This window comes from Pyxicephalus adspersus, chromosome 1 (assembly GCF_032062135.1).
Source record: "Pyxicephalus adspersus chromosome 1, UCB_Pads_2.0, whole genome shotgun sequence".
Taxonomy (NCBI): domain Eukaryota; kingdom Metazoa; phylum Chordata; class Amphibia; order Anura; family Pyxicephalidae; genus Pyxicephalus; species Pyxicephalus adspersus.
This window is the reverse complement of record NC_092858.1, coordinates 113,459,796-113,484,857: the sequence shown is the minus strand read 5'-3', so window position 1 is coordinate 113,484,857 and position 25,062 is coordinate 113,459,796. Positions and strand designations below refer to the sequence as shown.

The window sequence follows — 25,062 nt, the reverse complement described above, 5'->3', positions numbered from 1 at the left end:
TCCAAACATGTTTAAATTCACCTACTATTGACTGACCCATATCTCTATTGTCTTTTTAATACACTGATTGCTCTCTCCTAAAAATATACTTCTTAAGTATAGTGCCTTATTTACACCTAAATGTATTTAAAAATTCTTCACTCATCTTCATTTCCTTTATTTTTGGAAGGCCTAAACTTAAGTTACTGTAGTCTCTTTTGATACATTTTTTTCTAACAGACTTATTACAATTTTTGTTGCCTGTCTCTGGATTTGTTCTATCTAACAGTAGCGATTTCAGTAGCTATTTGATATTAATGTGAGGTTTCCAAAACTGTGAAACCTATTCTAAATGCTGCATGTTACACCTCCTGCAATAACCACCGGAATGTATATATTTGTGCCATCAACAAAGACAAAACATTGACCAATATCATTTAAGTTAGGTCACATAAAAAAATAACAACATAGTGCTGGGCCTAGTACAGAGCCACGTGGTTCAATTTGTACAAACATTTTAATGAGATCAATATGAAACTGTATAAAATGCTTTGGTAAAAAAAAAATTCAAGGAAAAACTATGCCAACCGCACTGCCCTGGTCCAAAACTTATGTCCAATATAGCCAAAACATTAAATAAGTCTGACATGATCCACCATTAAGCTGTTTGTTTTAAATTGATTATTGAGCCTTGTTTTTAGGAATGATTTAGTTAACTATACTACTACAAATGTTAAATACATTGGCCTACAGTTTCCAGCTTCTTCCTTACTACCATTCTGGGGTAGGTACAATTTTAAATATGGGGATCAGTTTATGGTCTAAAGAGAACTCAAAATCCCCAAAGAACTCTGAAACAAATACCCAAATTCCAACTAAGACTGAACTAAGCAGCTTTTCGCTCTCACATTCAAAACCTCACTTTATATTATCTCCTCAACTGCAAATTGCACATTTTCTCCACCCCACAGGCATGCTAAGTAGGTGCTGTCTTTGCACTACTTTTGTGTCCCCAGAAGAACATTTCTAAGCGCTTTTACTTCCACCACATTCCCAAAATATGCCTTTTTCTATTCTCAGGGACCACCAGACTCCTGTTGTCATAGTTTATATGTGTTACGTATGCAGGTTTATCATCTACAGCCCATGTGTTTTTTTGTTTTTTTTTCAACCAATGCACTGGTATGACACTAATTAGAGCATTACTTTGTTGCATATATTTGTGTAGATTAAAGCTTTAAATATACTAACGGAATCAGTATCCATAAGTGCTACCTAAAACAAATGTGTAAGCACCAACATTTATTTTTAATATCTTTTGTCAAAGTGTCCTACGCTATTTAGGTGTATTTGTCATGCTAAAAATGTTGAAATGCTTATATTTACTAACGACTCAAGTGAACACTGGAACCTTTACATTAGTTAAGCATGAAGACAGATAATGACTTTGATGAAAGTGTATTCTCTCCAGCCTTGGAGAGCTTTATTAAATCAGGGCCTTTGCCTTACATATACATATATAATTAAATTTAAATATGTTATTTTACATTGCAGGCTCATATGTAAGTTGCCATGGGCAGAACAAAAGAGATAGTCAATGTTCTTTGTTTGTTCCTTTTCCCCATAGAAGTTCTTGTATAACTAGAATATCAGGTTTGGAAATTAATAAGAATTCCGAATTAAAGAAATACTGCCTAAAAACATCCAACATTGCAAACAAAGCATTTAAATCAACTAAATGTTGCAATTAAAACCCTCCCTCTTTAATTATAGTGTGTAGAGATTTTTTGCATTGTCAAAATTTTGCATGTATATCTACATAAAGAAACTTGAAAGAACAAGTGGGTCATCGTTTTTAAAAAAGCTGCTAAAATGAGTTATAACCTCAACCCAAACTTTGGCTTTCGTTATGCCATATTTTATAGCTTATAATTGCTTGATTGTAAACAGATTGAAAAAAACTATTACTCCTTACCCATAGTTGATTTTTATCTTTATGTTTCAGTTTAGCCAACAAATTAAGTAAACCTTTTTTAATACAGAAACCTGACAATAAAGAAGATGAAGATTTTTAAGATGGCTGAGGAAATGTAGAAAACAGAAAATAAGCTTCAACTTGCATTTGCACCTGGAGAAATGGGGAAAAAAAAGGTTGAGGAAAGAACATTTTCCTGAAAGGTTATGGTAACAAAAAAAAAAAAGTTATGGTAACAAGCCATCCTTAATAGAAATATAGTGCTCAATTGATTTTTTTTATTGTTTAAAGCTAAATATTACAAGTCTAGAGATTTCCCTAGGCAAAAAAAAAAAAAAAAAAAAAAAAAAAAAAGAATCACACAAACCTGGTTCCCACAGAGGCTTATACTAAACTGATGATAGTATTTGAATCCTTTGCTGGTAAATTTGGGAGATCCAAGAAATGTGGTTACATTTGAAAGTAATGAAAAGTCATACATTAATGTTTCTCCTCCTGTTGAAACGGTCATTTTGCAATCATTAAAACATAGGGAGTGTGCCTAAAAAGTAATTTAGAAAATGTTATAATAAAAAAAAAAAACACTGATAAATCTAGTATATATTAGATAAAGATAGGTCTAATCCACATTAGTTTAAAGGGATATTACTTGTGTCTCAATATTTCACAATGAAAAAAAAAGGAAAAAAAATGGTTAGTACTAAAATAATATTTTACCTAAACATATTTTCAAGTCTAGTGGAAACATGAGGCAAGATACAATATATTTCAAAGCCAGGTACACATGTTCTGCGATATTATAAAATTTCAGCTTTCTTGCTATATGTTGACTCTTTAATTTTCTTTCTAGAATGTTTTCTGGATAAAAGCATTTGTTTACATTCTCTCCTAACTCCTTCTTAAGATAGCATGGTGTTGACACAAGCTCCATTTCTGAATGAAAAACAACATAGCAGGACTATTTAAAAGTGTAACACAGCATGGTACAGGCTTACACAACTTATTTTAAGTATATTGCACCCAAATATAAAGCATACAGTGGATTGAAGATATTAAAAAGCAGATCTGCTTGAAACTGATAATTTTAGTCCCTTTTTTCCCTACTGTTTGTGGCTTTTAATTATGGGGTTTGTGCTGCACAGTGGGAAACACAGTAGACTGTGTAGATTGACTTTGCCAGTAGATTGACTTTGCCAGCTCACATCAGATAAATTTGGGGAGGTATTGAATATTGTGACTGTGCAAAAGAGTGTCTGGCATTCATGTTAAATAAGCTAAATGTGTCAGCACATCAGATTGCACATGTCCTAGGGTGACAACAAAGCACCTGCACCGACCTACATTCAGGTAACATTGTCACCCTTGAAGCAAATGTTCCCAACACAGCCATTTCTGGCAGGATCAACAGGTCAAGACATAAGAATATAATTGCTCCATTTAGACATTCACCTAACTCCTCTTTTGTCAATGGTTCACAGAGAAAAACTACCTTCTCTTTTACCAGATTGTTAAAAACATGGGCTTCTTCCGCACCCATAAGGTTTAGGAGTTTAGAAAGTTTCCCTCAATAGAATAAAATAAAAATTAAAAATCTTCCACATTTACTCCACCTTTTCCACACCTTCCAAATTCTGCTTCCACCTACTGATCTTAAAACTTTACATAGTGGACTCCTACAATTTATCTGGGGGAATAAAGGCCACAGGGGAAAAAATATGCTTTTCACATCAAAGATTGCAGGGACATTGGGAGATCCGAACATGTTGCTGCACACCAGGCAGCCTGAATAGCACAACTAGCACAAAACACCCTGCCAACAAGCAAACCAGAATTGACCAATATTGAGTTACTCTCCTGTCTATAGCTGGTATAATGTAGATCTCTTCTGAGGCCTGCAATACTTTGCCCTACATTTTTGTACTCACTTTCCACTTGGTATAGGCACAGGAGTGGAAGTACCGTATTTTTCGGACCATAAGACGCACTTTTTTTCCCCCTAAAGTGGGGGGAAAATCAGGGTGCGTCTTATGGTCCGAATGCATATTTTTTTACTTGCCGCCTTCATGGGCGGGCACAAGTGCCACACGCTGGATCTCAGGGGAAATCAAATGAATTTTTTTTTTCTTGTTTTCCCGTGCGGAAAACCTGGTGCGTCTTATAGTCCGGAGCGTCTAATGGTCCGAAAAATACGGTAATTAATGTGTACAGCACTGTCCCCTAATTCTCAACCGCCTGGGCGATCAAAAATGAATGGGAGTGCAAAGCCTCCCGGGATATCTATGTCACAGATCCCGGGAGGTTCTTGCATGCTCCTTCTGCGCATGCCCAAGCATCTTGGGCATGTGCAGACGGAGACTTTTCATGAAGTAAGAAACATTTTTTTTTTCAAGTTTTTTTTTTCCAACCCAATCTCACGCCTGCGTTGGGTGACGTAGGAAGAAGAACCAGGAAGAAAAGACGAAGATGGTGGATGCCAGGATGACGCAGGACCTGATGGAAGACACCTCTGGATGGATCGGACTGCCCTGCAGGATTGAATGTAAGTGTATTTTTTTTTTTTGTTTTAAACACTTTTCAGTTTAGTTTCTCTTTAATGCCCCCCCCCGATTACACCAATATGGGGCAATCCTGAATTCCCTCCTGGATTGCGTTCTTATCTCTTTTAATAGTGAACAAAGGCTGCTTGAGAATTGGTGACGTTCTTAGTGGATGTGGTATAGTAGATTTCCATCTCCTGACAACTAAAGAACAGCTTTCTTTAGAGGGGTCTTTTTTCTCACCAAATTACCTCTTGCAAGATTTAAGCTCGAGTCACCCTGTTCTGGCCAACATCCTTTATAAGCTCCTGCAAATCAATCAAAATCACTGAAAGTTTATTCTCCAGACTATAGTAGGCCCTATCTTCACCTTCGGGGAAGTTGCCCTATATGTCTCATTGGGAGGCGGACCTGCACTTGACCTGGGAATTAGAGAACCTGCAACAGGTGGCCTATGATCTCAAAAATTTTACCGAATACTTTTCTGGTCGAATCCAACTACAAAATGATACCATGCTGGTATATGGTATCCAATTGATCAGCCAAGCTGAGCCCTCAAAATTCAACACAAATGTAATCTAGGGGCTGTGGGCAAAGAGATGGGATAGCCCCCAACTGGTGGTTCTGTCCATGTGTAAGCAAACTGTCGACCAGAAATTGTCACCTTATTTTATCAACAACCCAAGTAAATATACCCAAGTCCTTGAAGGGTGCTCTATTTAGCAAACTTAGTTTACCTTACCTAAAAATCTTCTAGCATCTATCAATACATTTTGCTAGCAGCTCATATTACCATAGCTAAATTTTGGAAAACAGCAACCTAAATCAAGTCAAAAGTAAGTTGAACTTGAAAACTTGTAACCCATGGATTTACTAGTTGTGCCGTTTTACAATTCTCCTATGGTTCTCCCAATCCCGGAATGCTCTGTGCTCTATATATTGTTATTTTACACGGTTCCATATTTGGCTTGAGCTATTGACTGTAAGCTATGGGTACTATGTAGTTCACAGTTGGTTTATAAATGGGGTGAACTTTTATGTTACGTTATATTGGGTCTTTCTTTTATTTTCTTTTTTTCCATTTCACATTGTTCAAGTTATTTTTCTTTTTTTGCAATTTTTGTATACATGGATTTTCTTAAAATGTAATAAAAATCTTTAAAGAATAAAAATCCTACAGAAAATACTAACTTTAAGCACTAATTCAGAACAAAAATCAGAACTCTTTATCTGCATATTTTATCTAGGTAGTGACCGGCAAAGCGTTGAAGCTACAAATCTGTAAACAAATAAAATAAAGATTATTCAAGCCAACATATTATTTATGTATACTGAGACCTCGTGTAAAACAGATCTGTAGACAGCATTATTTACAGTCTTTATTTACCATGGACTAGAATTTTTTAATAATGTTGTTTGTTTAGTATGTGTTTCTCTTACATCATTGCTTTTTGTTCCAGGTCCACATTGTGTACAAGTTTCCTCTCCAACAGGCAAGTGTGATTGCAGGTAAGTGTTGTCTGGGCAGGGGATGCAGTTGCTAGTCCTCTTGTCAATATAATGCCCTGGGGGACATGAAATGCATTGGTCATCTTTGTCCTGGGCACATGGCTGACACCAAGATGCAACCCCATCCTTAGTATTTGTAACATTTATGGAATATATTTTTGCAATATCCGAAGTGTATTTCCGACCCTGATTAGATAAACATAAAAAGTTATTAGTTATTTGTTAGAAAAGATTTCATATATAAAAATCATTTTAGATAAGATGCTGGATTTTTTTTCAATACTTTTTTTGATTTTTCAGGAAATGAAGGGAATAATATATAACAAAAAAAATTTAACAGGTTGTTCCATTATTACAAAAGATATAATTGAAATATTTAAAATAAGTAAGCAAAAAGAGTACAGGAAAGAAAAAAGGGGGTAGGGTGAGACAATAGGGGTGTGGGAGAATGCCTAAAAACATAACCATATCAGGCTGATCAAGTCAAGATCCAAAACCAAAGATGATAGAGAGTATCCTTTGTTTAAAAAGTATCAAATTTTTCAATAGAATCATTCAGCCTGGCTGACAATTTTTTGTTAACGAGATACCAGGACATCTTCTTCTGGCATACCTGAACTCCATTTACCGGCCAGAGCTAGCTCCGCTGCAGTAAAAATGTATCCGAATAAGTGAAACTGGATATGGGTGCAAGGCTCTGGTTTCACATAAAAAAAAAAAAAATCTTTTTGTATAGATTTACCCAACATCGTGTATACCAACTGATAGACTGACATCCAGTATGTCGCCACCGGAGTGACAATCTCAAAAACTGGTATCTGATACAGAGTTGGTGATTTTACTTAGGCAAGCTGTAGATTAGGCTTAATGGGTTAGAAGTGTCTTTGGTTCTCTGGGCCACAAAGTTTTTCAAAAAATAATGGGCGTTTCTCAAGAATGCAAATGATCTCGGACCCTGATGAGACGTCATGTCGTAGATCCTACATAAAAGCTACATGATTGGTTTGGCCAGGCGGGAAAAACAGAATGTGGAAGATGGGTATAAGGAGGGTGTGGGCAGATATGAGGCCTTTTGTTCATCAGGCCACAATACGGTGTCAAAAGGCTTTTTTATGTTGAGTGCTAATAGGAAGAAGGGCATTTGCTTGCTTTGCAAAGCGGATTAGATGTACCAGTCTCCGGACACTGTCGGAAGCCTGGCACCTCAGAATAAAGCCTACCTGGTCTTTACCAATGAGGTTGTTTATACCTATGTTCAATCTGGTAGCTAGAATGTTACCCCATATTCTTGGCATCTAAATTTGAAAGAAAAATTGGTCGGTGGTTCAACCAAATCATGGAATTAGTATGAGGATTGGGTATCATACATGCAGCACTTAGAGTATCTTGCCCTAACACCTCTCTGAAAAGCACATGAATAAAGAACTGAGGTACGGGCCTAGGTTGTCTGAAAATTATCAACTCTCTTACCTTGATCGCCAACTAAATGGAAAAGGTGTTTATGAAATTCATTGAATGTTGGCATTGGATTGCTAGTGTGGGTGTGAGCAAATTGGTTGAATGATGAGTATTTCTTAGTCTATTTGCTAGGAGCGTGTCGGGGTTGCTGCCTTTCAGATATAATTAATGTTTAAACTATCTAAGCTGCTTTTCTGCTTGATGGTTTAAACACAGGTCCAATTGGACCCTCTTGTCTTCCAGTTTCCTCCTAAGATCTGGAGTAGGGGATGCCATAAACTGGTTAGATAACGCTAAAAAATCCGTTTCTAATTGGTTGATGAGAGAAGGACAGGCCCGTTTGCGCTGCGAGGCCAGCTGGATCAGGTGTCCACGTTGTACAGCCTTATGCTGATTCCACAACACCACATCAGCTGAGATATCTGAGGTGGCATCAATTGCAAATTAATTTCAGGGTCACTTAATTGCAAAGTAATTTCAGGGTCACTTAATAGCCTTATGCTGATTCCACAACACATCAACTCAGATAAATGAGGAGGCATCAATTGCAAAGTAATTTCAGGGTCACTTAAAAGGGACGCATTTAAGGGCCAGTGCAAACTAGTAGGTTTGAACTAAGGAAGAAAAACAGGTGTAGACCGCATCATGGTCAAACCAGGGGAATTTGGTAATATTTTACATGAGGTAATCCTAAATGTTAATCGGAATAATAACTGCGGTAGAGAATATATGGTCAATTCTAGAGCACATTTGGGGGAAATGTGTATAATTAAACTTTGAGGGATGGAGTTCCCACGAGCAATCTATCAGGGAATATGGCATCAACAGTGCACACCACGCTGATAAGCCGGAATCCCTTGGGGGAGGGAGTTGGGACAGATGAAGACTACTCTTTTCTAGGGTGCATATAAAGGTCAAGTTAGAGTCACCACACAACACTATGGTTCTCTCACCATGCTTGTCAACTTCTTGCAGCAGCCTGTTAAACTCAATTTGGTTGGATTTGGGCACATAATATGCATAATTAATAAAGCCAGTCACCAGTACATATTTACCTTCAGGGTCCAAGATCATATACCTAAACTTAAAAGGAACTGAACGCTTAAATCCAATAAGAACACCTTTGGTTTCAGCAGAGGAATTTGCCATATATACAACAGGGTAAGAGGAATATCTAGGAGAAATAAAATATCTAGGAGAAATAAAATATCTAGGAGGAGAAGCTTGGGAGAAATGAGTTTCGTGGAAGCAGATAATATCAGCCTGTAAAGATCTGAAATATCTGAAGTCCTTGTTACGTTTCTGCTGGGAGAATTAAGTGAACATTCAGGAACAGTAGGGTCACACCCATCACAGTGGGTTAAACACTGTACACTGTAGTAGACTTACCAACATACCAAGGGCTCCAGACAGACTCCATTACCCCCTCCGGAGGAGGAAGATATGATAGGGGAATGGGTAAAGGCGGGCAAGGATTAAAGGGGGAACAACAAACAAAACAGTTTCTATTCAAAACAAGTGCAAACAATTGGACTGGTGTTAAGTTTCCAAAGAACATAATTAATGTGTGACATTTTAACACATGGAAATGCAAGGCAACATATACAAACCAAAGCCTTAAATGTAAGGCCATTGTAAAATCATAGCAGCAAGACCATACAACAACAAGTGCAAAATAAACAAATCCCTGGAGAAAGCAGTGCTGCCAAGGGGTCTACTTGAAGGTAGGCACATCCATGGTCTCTAAGGGAGAATATCCACACCAAGTTATTCAAGGTGAGAATATCCACACTGAGTAATTCAAGGTGATCAATCCAGGGTAGGCGTTAGCCTTTATATGAGAGTTCCAGTGTCAAAGAGGTATGTTGGGTTTCATTGACAAGAGTAAAGTGGACTTCCGTGGGTGCTGCTTTGCAGCATGAGGAGGAGTTGGAGAGCAACCTTTTTCAGGGGCAGCAGTGGATAGGGCTGGGGGTGTAAGGCTGAGTGACTGGATAAGGCTTTCCACTTCCAAGAGAGATGAGACAGAGTGCTGCTTATTTGCAAAGGAGAATAGGAGTTTAAAGGGAAATCCCCATCTTTAGCAAATTTGCTGAGCTTACAAAACAGACCACAGATTTTATTTTCTGCCATTTGCAAATCGTGGAAAGCACCAGGTCAGTGTGTTGGTAGTCATGGCCCTGAAACGTTAAGGGCTCAGCTTCTCTGGCTGCTCTGAGCAAAGTTTCTTTAGTACGAAAACAGTGGAGCTTCACAACAATGTCCCTGGGTGGGCCATCAGTGGTGCACTTGGTCAAGACTCCATGAATTCTGTCAAATTCTAGGCGCTATAAGGGGATGTTTGGTACCAGCTCTTGAAAGAGGGCCGTGATGGTAACTTGTAAATCAATAATGGGTTCAGAGATAGCCCTGATCTGCAAATTTGAGCACCTGGCTCTATTCTCCACATCTTCTAACTGGTAAGGCAGAGAATGCATTTCTGTTTTTTAAGCTTCAATTTTCTCCTCATTCCCCTCTAAAACTGTGATTACATCGTTTATTGTCTATCCTAATTGAGCTGTTCGGTGACCCAGCTCCCTAATTTCCTTGGTCAGCTGGTCAGTTCTTTGCTTGGAAGTTGTGCCCAAGCTCTTTATAGCATAACCTGAAAGGCATTCAAAAGTGTAGCCTGGTCTGTGATTGTTGAGCAAAGCTGGGATGCAGAATGTGAAGGGAATTGGAATGCTGCTGGAGTGGTCTGCAGATCCTGTGAGAGTGAGGGTGCTGGAGCAGAGTGGTCTGCGGCTGCCATCTTGGCTGCTGTAGCAGCCCTAGTGAGAGCTTTCTTTATACCTGGTTTACCGAGTCGGCGCCGATGAAGCTATTCCTGGAGAGGGGAGCAGGAAAACTGTAACCCTGTGCCCTTAGTAAAGGGGAGTGGGCTTGGATGCCAGTGATTACCACTTGGATTTCAACCCTGGGAGCGGAGCTATGCTAGGATGCATTTGTTAGCACCACGCATTCACACTCGCCGCTAAATTTTTAATAGGCCCGATTTACTAAAGCTCTTAAGACTGGAGAAGATACAGTTTCATCAGCCTAAACCTGAGTGATCCATCAAAAATAAAATGGATTTCTTAAAAGCCATTTGCAATTTGTTAGCAAATGATTTAGACAAGATTCATTCCAGGATTGCAAAAATAGCAAAAGGCTTTTAGATAAGCCATTCCAGGTTTGCTGGATTACCCAGGTTCACCAAATAAAGTATCTTACCCAGTCTTGGAGGGCATTAGGAATCAGGCTCAATGTCTTTAATGTGAACAATACTGTATATACATATTTTGATAAATGCACTTGCACTTTTATAATTGCCCCTACTATGGTGTCGATCCCATTTACTGATCTCCCAGCTGTTCAAAAAGAACTAGCGCAAATCTGTATTTTCCGAACAGCAGAAAATATAGTATGGTGTGGTTAACAATGAAATTTTAGAGTCTATGTGACCTTTAAGGACTGAATTCAGACAGCCTGAACCAATATGCAATCTGTAGGGTGTGCAAATTGACAAACCAGATTTGTCATTTTTTACAGTAGGTGGATAACTACACCTAACAATAATGATCCCTTTTAGTAGTGATATCCGTTTAATTCAGTAATAACTTCTATTCTTTGTTTCCTGTAACTTTTAAAATTTGTAGAAACTTCACATTACTCCTTGTTCTAAGAGGAGAGGAATAACGTAGGTGCTATTTTTTTTTTCTACCAGGCATACTGTTCAGGGTTTATTCTTTGAAGCAACTCTTCTGCTCATACTGCCACATTGAATCTTCAACAATGTGGCCCAACACATTATAACAAGAGCCTACCCTTACATACGGGATTTAAGAAAAAGCAGATGATGAAATAGCATTCAAGTTACAGCAGACTGCTGGAGTTTACTAGCGGTCTTTAGACAATATAGCTCAATGGAAATGGACCTATGAGGAAAAAGAAAAGGGATAGAGCTTTAGCTATGCTGAATACAAAGAGCTTCTTTGTACTAGCATCTTGGCACTCTTTTTGGCACCTGAGCACAGTAATGCATTGTAGTGCACTTACAAAAGTAATTGCTTTTGTGCGCCTTCACTTAGACCTCAGTTGTCTTTTTGGTTAGTGCAGAAGTCCATCATAGTAGTAGTATGCAAAAGCTATTGAGGGTAGAACCACTGTATCCATCATGAAACCTGTCAGAATATACTATCTTGTGGGGTGCCCAGAGAGGATCAAAGCTGTCACACATGCCTATGAAGGTGCCTACCAATTAGTTGGTAAGGCTAACTATGTTTTTTTTTTTTTTTTGAGATAAACTCAAATGTAAATAAAGTTAATAAATTGGACAACCGATTTACAGTCCACAGTATTTTGTGTATAAGTAGTAACAAATTTAGTATAATGTAGTAACAGAACAGCCTAATATACAAAAAGAGATTACATACCCCATCTGAATGATCAGTTGTTCTCTGAAATGCCCATGTAAAAGTGGTATTAGCATTTTTTTCCACACGATATGAATATGACTGTTTTTCTCTAGAACCTGTCCAGCTTTCTACCAATGAGCTCATTTCTCCATTTATAGACTGAAAATCACACAGAAAAGGAACATGAATATATAAAAATAATATATATTAATACATAGGCTATCCTTTGAATCCTTTTTCTTTTTGAAAGATATTTTTATATAACACTCCAATATGAGCGTCTACACTGAGGTGGCAGTGATCAAACCAGTTGTTGGGAAGAGTGGCACAAGGCAGTGTAGCTTGCCAAGAGGAGATCCCCACCCCAGAATTCACTTCACACCTTTCTATAAATGCCTCTTTTAACAATGAATATACTCCTATTTGTGTTGGATTATCCTGATATTGCACATAGTATGCCCTACATTTCTCCCCTACCTTTTGTGAAAAAAAGTGGGTATCCTGTCAACCCCTTCTCAAACAAAAATGTATCTGTAAAGGAAAAGGAATACTGCTCTATGGATTCTGTGTTATGGGCACATCATGTATTAAATGTTTCCTTGTGAAACAAAAATTCTGTACAAACAAATGAAATAAATAAATCAAAGTTTCAAATAGTAAAGAAACATATACAAATAGTGAAAACAAAAATGTAAAAAGTAAATAATATTGACCTAAAATCATATCCCTTTCAGCTAATTTATTTGATTTTTTTTTACTAAACACACACTCTAAGACTTACCATCATAAAAAAGAACTGGCATCTGACAGTACATTTAATATCAAACACAAATGTAATATGGGCCACCTCATTACTTTCACTGTCCTCTTCTACTCTGCGAGGAGGGCTGTGCAAAAGGGAAAGCAATTAGACATTGAAACATTTAAAAAATTAAGCTGCTGTGTTCACAAGTTGCAAGCAATGTTACCTGAAGCCAGGTATGTTCAATCTAAGTACCATGTAATCATTATCGGATGATGAAGCAGAAGTATAAATATAATCTCCAGCAGCTTCCCATCCTGTAAAACAGAAAATTAAAATAAAAAAAAATAAAGCCCCAAATATGTGCAAGGTAGTTATTATTTAAATCTGCCACCAAAAATGCTAAAAGTGTACATGGATCTGTGCATGAGCAACCCATATATTCAAAAGACATTACTGGCAGACAGATACAATGCTTTTATTGCAGAAATAGTTTACAAAGTCTGTTCAGGAAAATTCCTATCTACCGACAATATTTTACATACACAGTCCGGCTAGAGAAAACTCTACTGGCCCCACACACCATAAGCATCTCAGGCCTTGCTCCGACAATACCTCAGAATAAGAAAGTACTTGTGAGTATTCTTTTTTTATTTTTTATTTTTAAAGGCTATAGGAAATGTATTGTGTTCATGCCAGCCAACCAAAGCATTTCATTCAGAGAAGTACCACTGTGTGCACTGCAAAGTAATAGTAAAACCCCAAACAGGTGTTTGCTAAATGTCCGATCACTGTTGTTGGAAACAATCTTTCATGATTGTTTCCTGTGACCGGAGAACAAATGAGCACTGTACACACCGTGCCATTCTATTCTAAAAAGGACACAAGAGAGCGGGTGACCCCACTGTGCTTTCCTATAGTAGTTCCTGATTGACCCTAGTAGATTGATGAACGATATTGGGGGACCACTGTACATATGTCAGATTTTTATCCAAGATGTGCACGGCCACTCGTATATGTAGTTTTAGGGCATTATTGCCAGAGACGGATGTTTCAATGTACATCTATGAAATGTTTTTTTTTTTGTTTTTAATGAAGCCACTAAGTAGTTCTAGCTAACCTCATTCTATATGTTCCATAAACAGAAAAGGCTATGCAATATTTTTACATTCACACCATATTTAAAATAAATAAACAGACTTTCCAGGCATTTGAAGCTTTTCTTACCGGACTCATTTTGATATTCAAAGGTAAGCCCACTCATGACTAAACTTTGCATGTTTTCAGGTAAGGTATTCCACCATTTGTACTCATATCCAAGAAAAGCTTCTGTACCAGCTGGACACGGTTTGCAAGCTATGAAAAAGAAGTACAAAATAAAGTAGGGCAAAAAAGGAAGGCAGACATTTATGTTGATGTAAGCTAAAGAAATTATGAAGCTTTTTATCAATTTTTAAAATATATATCACACACGTTGTTATACATAAAGAATGCTGTACTCAAATTTCCTCAGAAAAGTCAGCTCACCCAATGCAGTTTAGATTTTCCACATTATAAAGAAATAATAATATGTTTCAACAAACAAAGAATTTGTTGCAAAACACTAATCAGAAATTTAAATAAAATTAGGTTTTCCTTAATTATTTAGCTATTAAATCTCTATCAAATGTGAAAAATGTAGGGCAGCAATACCTATTAGCAGTTATACTGTGGGGGGTCTTTCCTGGGTTTGAGGGATCTGCCTTATTTATTCCCTCGAAATTTCTGTCTCTGTAATCTTATGTTTTTCTGTAACCACCCTTATGACCATGGGACTGCAATCTGGCTTTGATTTGTTGCTTGTGCGGATAATACAGGCCTTCCAGAAGCATAAGAATGTAAGTGACTTCCCAGCTTCACTCTCAAAAAAATTGTTTGACAGTACTGACAGAAAATTCTGAGTTTAGGTACACTTTAACACCACTTTACGACACAGCAGGAGATAAAAGTAGCCCCCCCCCCCCCCAAAAAAAAAAAAACAAAAACTCCAAAAATTGAAAGCAAATTTTTTTAAGTAAATAAAAATCAAGTTACTATATATTGTAAATACATTTAAATGGCATTATATTCTCAAATATTCACTATAATTTTACATTTGCAGCTTTTCTTAAAATAATGCTTGATACTCTTACTCTACCTTGGTAACCCAACTGTTTACCTGCATACTACCGTCATACAACCATTGCAAGTGCATGAATGTAGACCAGAAGTAACTGAAAGGTGACTACAAGTGCAGCAATGAGAAGTAAAAATGAATTAAGCAAGAACAAATAACTTATTAAAAGAAATGGCAGCTGGAATGATATGACATGCTTTTTGCAAATTAAGTGTCATTTAATAAGGTTTCAAACACTTCAAATTAAATCTGTAAATGCCTAATTGCCTCTTCTGGGCCATACCCCCACCATTAGCACCAACAATCCTTTATTGAAGATTCCCGGCGTGTCTGGCTTCAGGCAGCTATGATTCTGAACAACCATCTGCACATTTTTGCCCAACGCTGGGCGCGGCACATTACATACGAATACTACCACTGGGGCAACCAAACAGGAACACTGTTGGCAAAACTGGCTACACCCAATGGACACAAAAGAACAATACACACACACTACACAGTACAGGAATCCAGACATCACACAACATTTTTCCATGGTTTATTCGACCTAACCCTTGAATCGTCAGGAGTTAAACTCACTACCACTGGAAGCTAAATTACCCCCTCTATCCACCTCCCAACAAGAAGTTCTTAATGCCCCAATTGAGTCAGTCATCTGCACACTCCCTATGTGAAAGGCTCCAGGTTCAGATGGTTTACCAGCATAAATGTACAAGCCCTTAGAACCCTATCCCTCACCCTTGCTAAAAGAAATCTTTAATCCCATCCTTCTCAACCAACTTCCTTTCTCCTCCTTCAACGAGGCCCACACATCCCTCATTCCTAAACCAACGCAAAAAGACCCCGAGTTGCCCTGTTCCTACAGGCCAACTGCTTTATTGAACACAGATTACAAAATCTTGGCAAGAATCATGGCTATCTGTCTTAATCCCATCCTCCCCTCCCACCTCACAGACCAACAACTGGGTTTCGCCCGTAACTGACACATATCCAAAGGAATTAGAACAGCAATTGCAGCCACCTTCCTCCCTCATAACAAAAAAATCACATATTATTAAGCCTTGTCACCGAAAAAGCTTTTGACATGACCCTATTTTCATGCTCTATTAGTGCACCGCAAATTCTGACCCCACTTTTCTCTATACAAACCTTATTACCTCACTAATAGTCAACAATCAGTTATCTCAGCCCTTACAGATGCAAGGAGGCACCCGTCAAGGAGGTCCCCTCCTCTTTTTTAATCTTGTTCTAGACCTTCTCCTACATCTTGTCACCTCCAACCCACATTTCACAGGAATAAACTTTTGGTAGCACGGAAATCAAACTTACGGCTTTCGCAGACAATGTCCTCTTTTTCATTTCAAACCCCAAATCCTCACTTCCCGTCAATATAAATCTTTTTTCCTGTTTCCTCCCTCTGACAGGATTCCAACGGACCAAATCAAATTTCAGATACCTTGGGGTACAGATCACCAAAAATCCAACCTATCTTTAAAAAATTATTTTTTCCCCAGCCCTACCCTACCTAGTATGAAAGACTTCTTTAAGTTTTGGTCCTCACTCCCCCTTTCCTTTATAGCCCTAAAAAAATGGTATTATTCCCCAGACTGCTATTTCTCCCCGAAGCGCTCCCTGTTTTCATCACACCCAAAAAAACTCAGAACATTTAGGACTTATTTAGACACTATATTTGGGGTAGTAAACATTCCAGAATCTGTTGTTCTATCATCCACCAACCGGTGTCCAATGGAGCCCTTACCTTGCCTAATATTATGCTTTACAACAAAGCAGCACTTTTACACATTCTCAATGACTGGCTTTATGGCACCTCCTTCTATACTACCGTATTTTTCGGCGTATAAGATGCACTTTTTCTTCCCCAAAACTGGGGAAGTTTTGGGGAAGTCCTATACGGTCCTATAGGGCGAATACAGGTTTAAAAAATAATTAAAACCGGTAACATACTTACCCGATACCGCGATCCTGCGTGCTTCTCGTCTTCTCTCCTCTCCTCCTGGCTGCAGCGCGTGTCTCCTCCTTCCTGCAGACCCAGCGAGGAGAAGCCTGCACACGCGATCCCAGAAGCAAGCTGGGAGAGCAAGCGTGCCCCCGCGATCCCGGAAGCAAGCCGGCGGAGAGAAACGTACCGGTAAGTGGGAAGGGATGATCAGCAGGGGTTGAATTGGCACAGGGTGATCAGGTGATCAGAAGGGGAATTTAAATTGGCACAGAGTGATCAGAAGGGGAATTTAAATTGGCACAGGGTGATCAGAAGGGGAATTTAAATTGGCACAGGGTGATCAGAAGGGGAATAATCTTTCAGAATGTTTTTTTTCTAGATTTTCCTCCTTTAAAATTGGGTGCGTCTTATATGGTAACTTAAACATGGAGTTTGCTTGTATTTAGCTTCCCTCTACATCCTATCTTTATACTACACCTCCACAAGGAACTCTTACCTGACTCCCCAGGCAAAATCATCTGCTTTCTTCGCAATGGCATCTTTGGGATACCCTTTGTAGTAGGGCACTCCTTAATGCCCACACCTTCCCCCCCCCCCCCATTATGGGGGAACTCTGATTTCGCTCCTGACTCACCTCCTTGTCTTCAGAGCCTATGCAGACACAGGTTTAAACTCGGTACAAGCACTGCATAATCCAAAAACACACAAACCTTACTCTCTCTCTAAAATACAACTAGAACACCCAAAAACTGCACAAACCTGTTTGCCCTCTTCCAGTAATGCAACTATAGCTCCACAATCACCCATTCCCTCTCGCCCACAGATTGGCATAATTCCCTAGGACACCATGCTGTTATGTCCAGTATGTTGGGTGGAGACGGTATCAGCTACTCCTGTGGTACGTAATGGGTTGAGGCCTTTTACTCCAAAGAAACCGGAGGACCCAACTTTACCAATGCTTTACCCAATCTACCTGGTAACTTACTAGAGTTTTAAAAGGTGATTGCCCCATCCATGCCCCCCCTCCCATAACATCAAAAAAGTTAGTTTTCTATTATTCTCCAGGCGCAATAGTACTCAGGTAAAATCACCCCCATCAAACCACTCATCTCTAGCAAGCACGATTGACACCATTGTTGATACGAATACCCATTCACTTCACCTCTTTAAAAAAAAAAAAAAATATATACTTATAAAAAAAAATATACTTATATTTATATAAATATATATATATATATATATATATATATATATAGTGTCCTGAGATTACCTTACCTTCCTGCTCCTAATCCGTACATACAGATTTTTTAAAAAGCAGCCAAACAAACATTTTAGGTTTTTTGCTTCTTTAATAACAAGATTTTGTTTTCAAAGTGCCTATGCTAATTTGTTTCACAACTAAAACCATCTGGACTTACAAGGTCACTTAAAAAACAATTTACTTTTCTTATTTGTTTAAATTAGTATCCATTACTTACTGGTCCCATTTGAAAAAGCATCTTTGGGGCAAGGTTCACAAGTACTTGTATTTGTTGCAAAAAATCCTGGATTGCAGGGTGGACATTTTTTCTTAACACCGGATTCTGGCAGTTGTTTAGCTCCTTCCACACTGTTGCTACAGATCTTAGGCTCAATCCATTTATACATCAGTTGTGTCTACAAGCAAAAAGAAAATACTTGTTAATAGTTTCCCCAGTTTGATAAATTTTGTAGTAACTGAAAGTAACACTCATTAATTTACCTCTCCGTTGTCATCACATGGGGTGTGTGTATAGAAATAATCCTTCTCTGTGCAGGGTGGACGAGAAAGGCAAGAGCCAGATCCAGGAACTGGAAACAAAATATTACATACTTTATTTTTTTCAAACAAGCTTTTTTACTTTTATCAGCCATGAAAATATAAATACCAGGGAGTAAGCAAAAAAATCAGCACTTAAAAACAATTGTTTTTAAACACCAGATGCATATAAAGTAAGTAAAAAAAAAAAATACAATTTTAAAATTATATATTATGATTTTTTTAAATTGTTGAAAATACTACGTACCTCACTTTTTTAAATGTTTTTATTTTTTTTTAAATATCTTATCTAATCGCTAAATAAATATTATCTACTGCCCCAAATGATAATCTTTCCTCTGCACACTTTAGCTTTTTTATTTTAATTTACAGTTCTGATGAAAATGTTATGTTTTTGTTTAAATTGGGTATACTAAAAATATAACACAAATTGTAAATAATGATACCACCCTTTTAACCCAATAAAATTAATTTAGTATAGATATAGAAGAATATACATATTGAAAAATATACATTATTGTATTTCATTTTTAACGCTCACTTACCAGAGTACTTATCAGCTTCACACTCAACACAGTAGTTGGCCCCACGAGTTGAGTAAGTGTTTCTTGGGCAGATCTGACAGAATGATGCTCCCTTTGTGGGTGCAAATGTTCCCGGCTTGCATGGGAAACATTCTGATGTATATGCAGCCCCTGTGAAAGATAACAATGTTTTTTGTTTTTTTTTTATACCACCCAACTATACACACCTCTATAAAAGGTAATACAAGCCTAAAGTACCTGAAATTAATATGTTTCTCAATAACACTGGTTTAGGAGCCAACCCTCCAATGTAAAAGGCTGTTGTTTTCCAGTACAGTACATTTGTTCCTTTAGTAAGCTGTACCTAAAGACACAAATCATTATTGTAATTAGAAAATCCAAAATACTGTCTGAACAGCATATATATGCATTCTTACTTCCTTTAGCGTATGTGTTTAATGGAGTTCTATTGAATAGTTTGTTGTGTAAAGCACAATTAGAGGGAATTTCTTTTAACATCACACAAACCATGTATACTTTGAGTAAGTATCACTGTTTTGTAGTTTTTGTTTTTCTTTATTGTTTGCTGTAAAGTAAAGTGCCCATTTACCTTCCAAGGTCACTTAGAAAAGAAGGAAATGGAAATCCCTTGGCAACACAAACTAATCATTAACATTTTGTGGTAGCTAAACAGATTTAGAAAGTCAAGTTTAGCTGCGATTTCCCCTGACTTCCATTACATTAACATCCTATGTGCCACTATCATGAGAAGCGAGGTAAAATCTCTGAAACTGGAATGCAGACAATGAAAGCATGACAGAGGCTCTAGCCTTTTTCTATACTACCTAAAACTGAAGATGAAATTAATTTAAGGTCTGAAAGGAATCCGTACATGAAATGCAAATTCAATTGAGTAAAGTCAATTGAGGTCTCTTTTCACCCTTCAAAAACATTAAAATGAAATATAAAACAGATGTGAGCTAAGGGTCACTTGAAAGATACTTACAAAATAAACTTGATAGCATGTGTTCAAACACAAACAAAACAGCTTGTACAAGCTAAAATGGTTACTACAATACTGTTCAATAAAGCAATGTGTGCTTTAAAATGTACTGTTAGGTATATTGTATATTATGTATAACCTGTATTGAATAATATAGATACATGTTTGCAGCAAGCTTCCTGAGTATTAGCAATGAATCAACAACAATTTCTCTTACTGTAAGCTCATAGTCACTTCAGAAACCAAGTACGTACACTCAGGTGATGTGATCATATCCATAACCAGTTCTCAGTGCCAGTACAAAACCATTCACTTTCCTAGCACCCTTTACCTATGTTGCTGCTTGTCTTGTCCTCTCCTGACTCTTCAGTGCACAAGCTATATTTTTGCCCCTCTTCAGAACCACTTCCTTCTATTAAATCATTTGTCTTGACCTCTATTTCCTTATCAAAATAACCCTTTCTGTAACCCTCCACTGTCAAATCAGTAGTATCCCATAAAGCAGTAAGTATGAATGGGTTTATACGTAAAGAAACTAATTCATACGATTGTGAGGACAATGTTGCAGCAGTTCTGTGAAGGGATTTGGCATCAAACATAAATCCAGTAAACTTGTGGGGTAAGTTAAAAGGAAGGGTGTATACTTCATTTTAAATACATCAGATGCAAAGAAGGCATAATGCTATTAAATAACTCAATTGTTAAATATATCTTTATGGTTGCAGTGGAGCCAAAGGTTCATTAATTGTTGAGTGTATAATGCAGTTTGTGATGTTTTGGAAAAATTTTGCATCTATCTAAATTTTAGCCATATATGGCTTTATGGTATTCTTAACGTATTATAAGAAGTAGGAGTATTTACTAGAAGGGTGGGGACCCAAATCTGTTCAATATGCGTTCCAAATATAGCTCCAAACTATATAGATTTTAAAGTTAATAATTTTGAGGACACTTTTTGGGAAACCATTTGATGTTGGTATTGCATAGGTTGTAACAACTTTTTTTGTCTAAATAAATATCCATTTATTACCATTATATATAAAAAAAAAAAAAACTTTAAGGATCCTTGTCTGTGTATCCGAGGATTTACCAGTGGGAGGCTAAATGCTTAATTTTTCTTTTGGTAAATTTGTGTTTAAATTCTTACTTCACATCATAATATATTTTTATCTAATAATTTTAATTGTAAAACACAAGTCTAATGGGTGAATGAAAAAAAAATGTGGGGAGTCACACTTCCTGAGGTGCAAATCAAACTAGAACATATAAGACTTGGGAAAAGGAAGAACAAATTAGATGATTTACTTGGTGAACATTCCAGCCATTCTCAGTGGCCTTCATCCATCTGGATTCCTCTTCTCTGGGTTGACACTGATCATTATGAACCTTAAAATTAAAAAATAAAATTGCTAAATATTTTGACAGAATAGTAACTTGTACATGCACATACAAAATGGTATTGTGGAGTCACGTGTATATTACATTTAGTATTGCTGTTTTGCCTACTTTCCCTATTTTTTGATAATATAGAGTTCTACCATGAGTGCATGTTTTGTCATGCGCTTTCAATGTTTTCCAAATCCAATGCATCATGTATTTTGTAACCCATTTCCTCATAGGCCAGCTACTGTGATATCACATGGTTCTAACTATAGCAATCCTAAACTAAAAACAAAAGTAGAGGCAAGGCATTTTTGGGTCCAGGAGGCCCTGCAGAGGTTAAATATTTTATTTCATGCTACATTTAAAAGGTTTTAAAAAAACCTTTACCTCTGCCATGTTAACATGCTAAATTAAAAAAAAAAACAAAACAAAAAAAAACACCTTACTATTTACTATTTATTTAGCTACTAAAAGGCATTATCCAACTTTTAGATTTTGACAGAGCAGAAGAAGCCTCCCCTGTCGTGGTTAAAGAATCAGCACCACAAGTGGCACTACTCTAAAAATTGAGCCAGAACTGTTTGCAGGTTCTTTTCTTAATGGCAGTCTTAATATTGGCACAGGGAATAACTTTTACAATAAAAATGGTAGAAACCTTACTTCTCCAAACTGTGGCCACAGTTTTTATTTTTTTTACTACGGTTCAGTGGTGACAATTTTTTTAGCATCTGTTTACATGTCTGGCTCTGCTGTTTCTCATCCTGAGTGCCTAAACAACCCCGATTCATTTTGTTATATCTGTGGCAGTTTTACCATTCCCAGTCAAAGGGTGAACATCAGCACATTTGTAGAGCAAACCTATTTGGCATATTTCAAAGTTAAACTTGGTGATCAAGATAAGTCTAGGGACCCTCATAAGGTGTGCAAACTGTGTGTCGAGGGTTTACGGATGTGAACAAAGGGAACACGTGATAAGATGCCATTTGGTATACCTATAGTTTGTCGAGAGCCAGGCGATCATTTCAGTGACTGTTACTTTTGTAAGATAAATAAATGTAACAGAGTATCCTATTCTACATCGGCTATACGCCCAGTGGCTCATTCAGATGAACACCCAGTGCCGGTTTTCGTTACACTACCCTCTCTTGAAGAACATGATTATGGTGATGAACTAGGTGACAACAATGATGAAGCGTTTGAAATTGAAGAGGACTCTGTTCGTAAGGGATTTGATCAGCATGAGTTGAGTGATTTGGCATGTGATTTGGGACTATCGAGGAAGGCTTTTTAACTTCTAGCATCAAGACTGCGTGAGAAAAACTTACTTGAAAAAGAAATGAATGTATCGTACTTTCGAACCAGAGAAATTGCATTTCTGTAATACCAATCGTTAACTCAACTGAATGGCAACTATTCATCAATAGCTCAAAGCGGAGCTTAAAGGGTGTCCTCCTTCACAATGGCAATAAATTTGGCTAAGTCCCAATCAGCCATTCAGTTTATCTTTGTGAAAAATATGCAGACATAAAGAGAGTTTGAGTTGAGTTGTTGCAAACATTCTTTCTATCAACAAGGGGCTCATGTAGAATATTATATTCCCACCTCTGCACATGAAACTGGGTCTGAAGAAGCAGTTTGTTTAAGCTTTGCCAACTGAAGGAGTTGGCAAAGCTTCAAAGATGAACATTTCATCAGGACAATGTCGGAAGTCATAAAGAATGCTTGGTTATCATTCAAAGCCATTGTCAAGGACCTTCTTGGAAACACACGAGCAAATAATTACACAGAAATTGTCCAGAAAGCTTTGGGAGCTACAAAATGCTTGGTTGCAATATGAGCATCAATGTGCATTTTCTGCATAACCATCTTTCTAACTTCTCGGAAAACCTTGGTGCAGTCAGTGATGAGCAAGGTGAACGATTCCACCAAGATCTGAAAGTCATGGAAGGATGGTATCAGGGTAGATGGGATGTACATATGATGCTGACTATTGTTGGAGCATCCAACGGGATTGTCCTAGCATTAAACCCTCCAGGAAAAGCTATAAGTGTACATTTTTACCTTAACCACTAAATTTTCAAATGTTTTAACTGTAAAAAAAAAAATGTCAGAGTAACAATGAATCTTTTGCAGCAATCTTCTTTGCCAAGCTCTGCAGCGATTCATTGAGGCCCTGATCTACAGACATCATTAGGTTCTTTGTCTACCAACAACAGATTTGGATGCTTTAGCCACTAGAATTGTAGGCAAATTAAATAGTGGATTGGAGGAAATACACCAGTAATATACACCTTCATAGAAAATTGAGTTGCTGTGTGTGAGGACACACTAAGTTGCAAAGATTGGAACATACCCAAGAAAGTACTCAGCAGCGTCTCTCACAAGTAATGCTACGTCTTACAAATCTCGAAAATTGGAAATGCAGGAATATTACTAGGATCAGAGGTTTGCCAGAGGAAATTACTTCAGTTAATTTAAAAACCACCATTGCCGCTATTTTTATTAAGCTACAGGATAAACCTTGGACAGCTGCTTTGGTGAGAGAAAAAGCTTATTGGGTCCCAGGCATTAGGTCACAATCTTTAATAGAAAAGAACAACAGAAAGAAGGGGTTTTTGGCAAACAATGTATTGTATTAATGATAACTTCTCATAATACAAAACTTATTACTGTCGATTCCTAATTATATTAAAATCAGAGATTCAAGATAGATAGGCCATATAGGCACTGGACAACAATCATCTATTATAGTGCGTAATTGTGCGAATCAGCAGTAATTTGTTTTGTATTATGAGAAGTTATCATTAATACAATACATTGTTTGCCAAAAAACCCTTCTTTCTGTTTTTCGTTTCTATATATTTTACCCAGGGTTGGCAAAATGCCTCTACAAAGCATTTAACAACATACCACCATACATATACTTACGGTTACCTTATCACAATCTTTATAACCTAGAGTTGGTCTTTGTAGAGTACATTTTTTTCTGATAAGGAAGAAATAATGCAAAAAGCATGGCTCAAAAGCCAGTTTTATTTTGACGGTATGCAAATGTATTTGCTTCTAGGTTTTACTAGGCAGACCCTGAAAATGTGACATCCGATGTGCTCATTATTTAGATTACATTCAGAACCACAGCGCTACCTATATTGGGGGGCACCCACATCGTATAGTTGTCTGCAAGGATTTCTCTCAATTCTTTTTGCAAACTCATTTACAACTGGAGGATCTATTTGAGTTTCTACGTTCTGAGGCCATTCCACCACATCCTAGTAGGATACAAAGAGCCCACAGACAGACTAGAAGCCATAATCAAGTGGGGAACTTGAAGTTTGTGTATATTAGATCTTATTCTAGCCTCACAGGTTGATTGTATTTGCTTCTTAAATTATGAGATAATGTATATATATTTGTTTAAAGACCTTTGTGGATAACACTGATGATATCTAGATTGACGTTACTATGTTTTTCTTTTTTCCCTTTAGGCTATTAGATGGATTGGAGTCTAATGGAATTTTTTTTAGCATACTATTAAATTGATGTTAAGTAGTTGCTTATGGTGCTAGGATTATTTATTTTAGTTTAGACATTGGTTTATATGCT

At 37.3% G+C, this 25,062-nt stretch overlaps 1 protein-coding gene across 1 annotated transcript in view; it reads right to left on the bottom strand.

Moving 5' to 3' along the window:
• Positions 1-25,062, bottom strand: part of ELAPOR1 (endosome-lysosome associated apoptosis and autophagy regulator 1) — a 57,935-nt gene that overhangs the window by 12,495 nt on the left and 20,378 nt on the right. The window contains exons 5-15 of the mRNA XM_072424264.1: positions 21,382-21,462; positions 19,332-19,437; positions 19,095-19,244; positions 18,493-18,581; positions 18,230-18,407; positions 13,864-13,992; positions 12,863-12,953; positions 12,676-12,781; positions 11,913-12,053; positions 5,932-6,186; positions 2,322-2,495 (exon numbers count right to left, since the gene is read on the bottom strand). Coding sequence (XP_072280365.1) covers positions 2,322-2,495; positions 5,932-6,186; positions 11,913-12,053; positions 12,676-12,781; positions 12,863-12,953; positions 13,864-13,992; positions 18,230-18,407; positions 18,493-18,581; positions 19,095-19,244; positions 19,332-19,437; positions 21,382-21,462 — 1,500 coding nt within the window. The remainder of the gene's footprint in view (positions 1-2,321; positions 2,496-5,931; positions 6,187-11,912; positions 12,054-12,675; positions 12,782-12,862; positions 12,954-13,863; positions 13,993-18,229; positions 18,408-18,492; positions 18,582-19,094; positions 19,245-19,331; positions 19,438-21,381; positions 21,463-25,062) is intronic.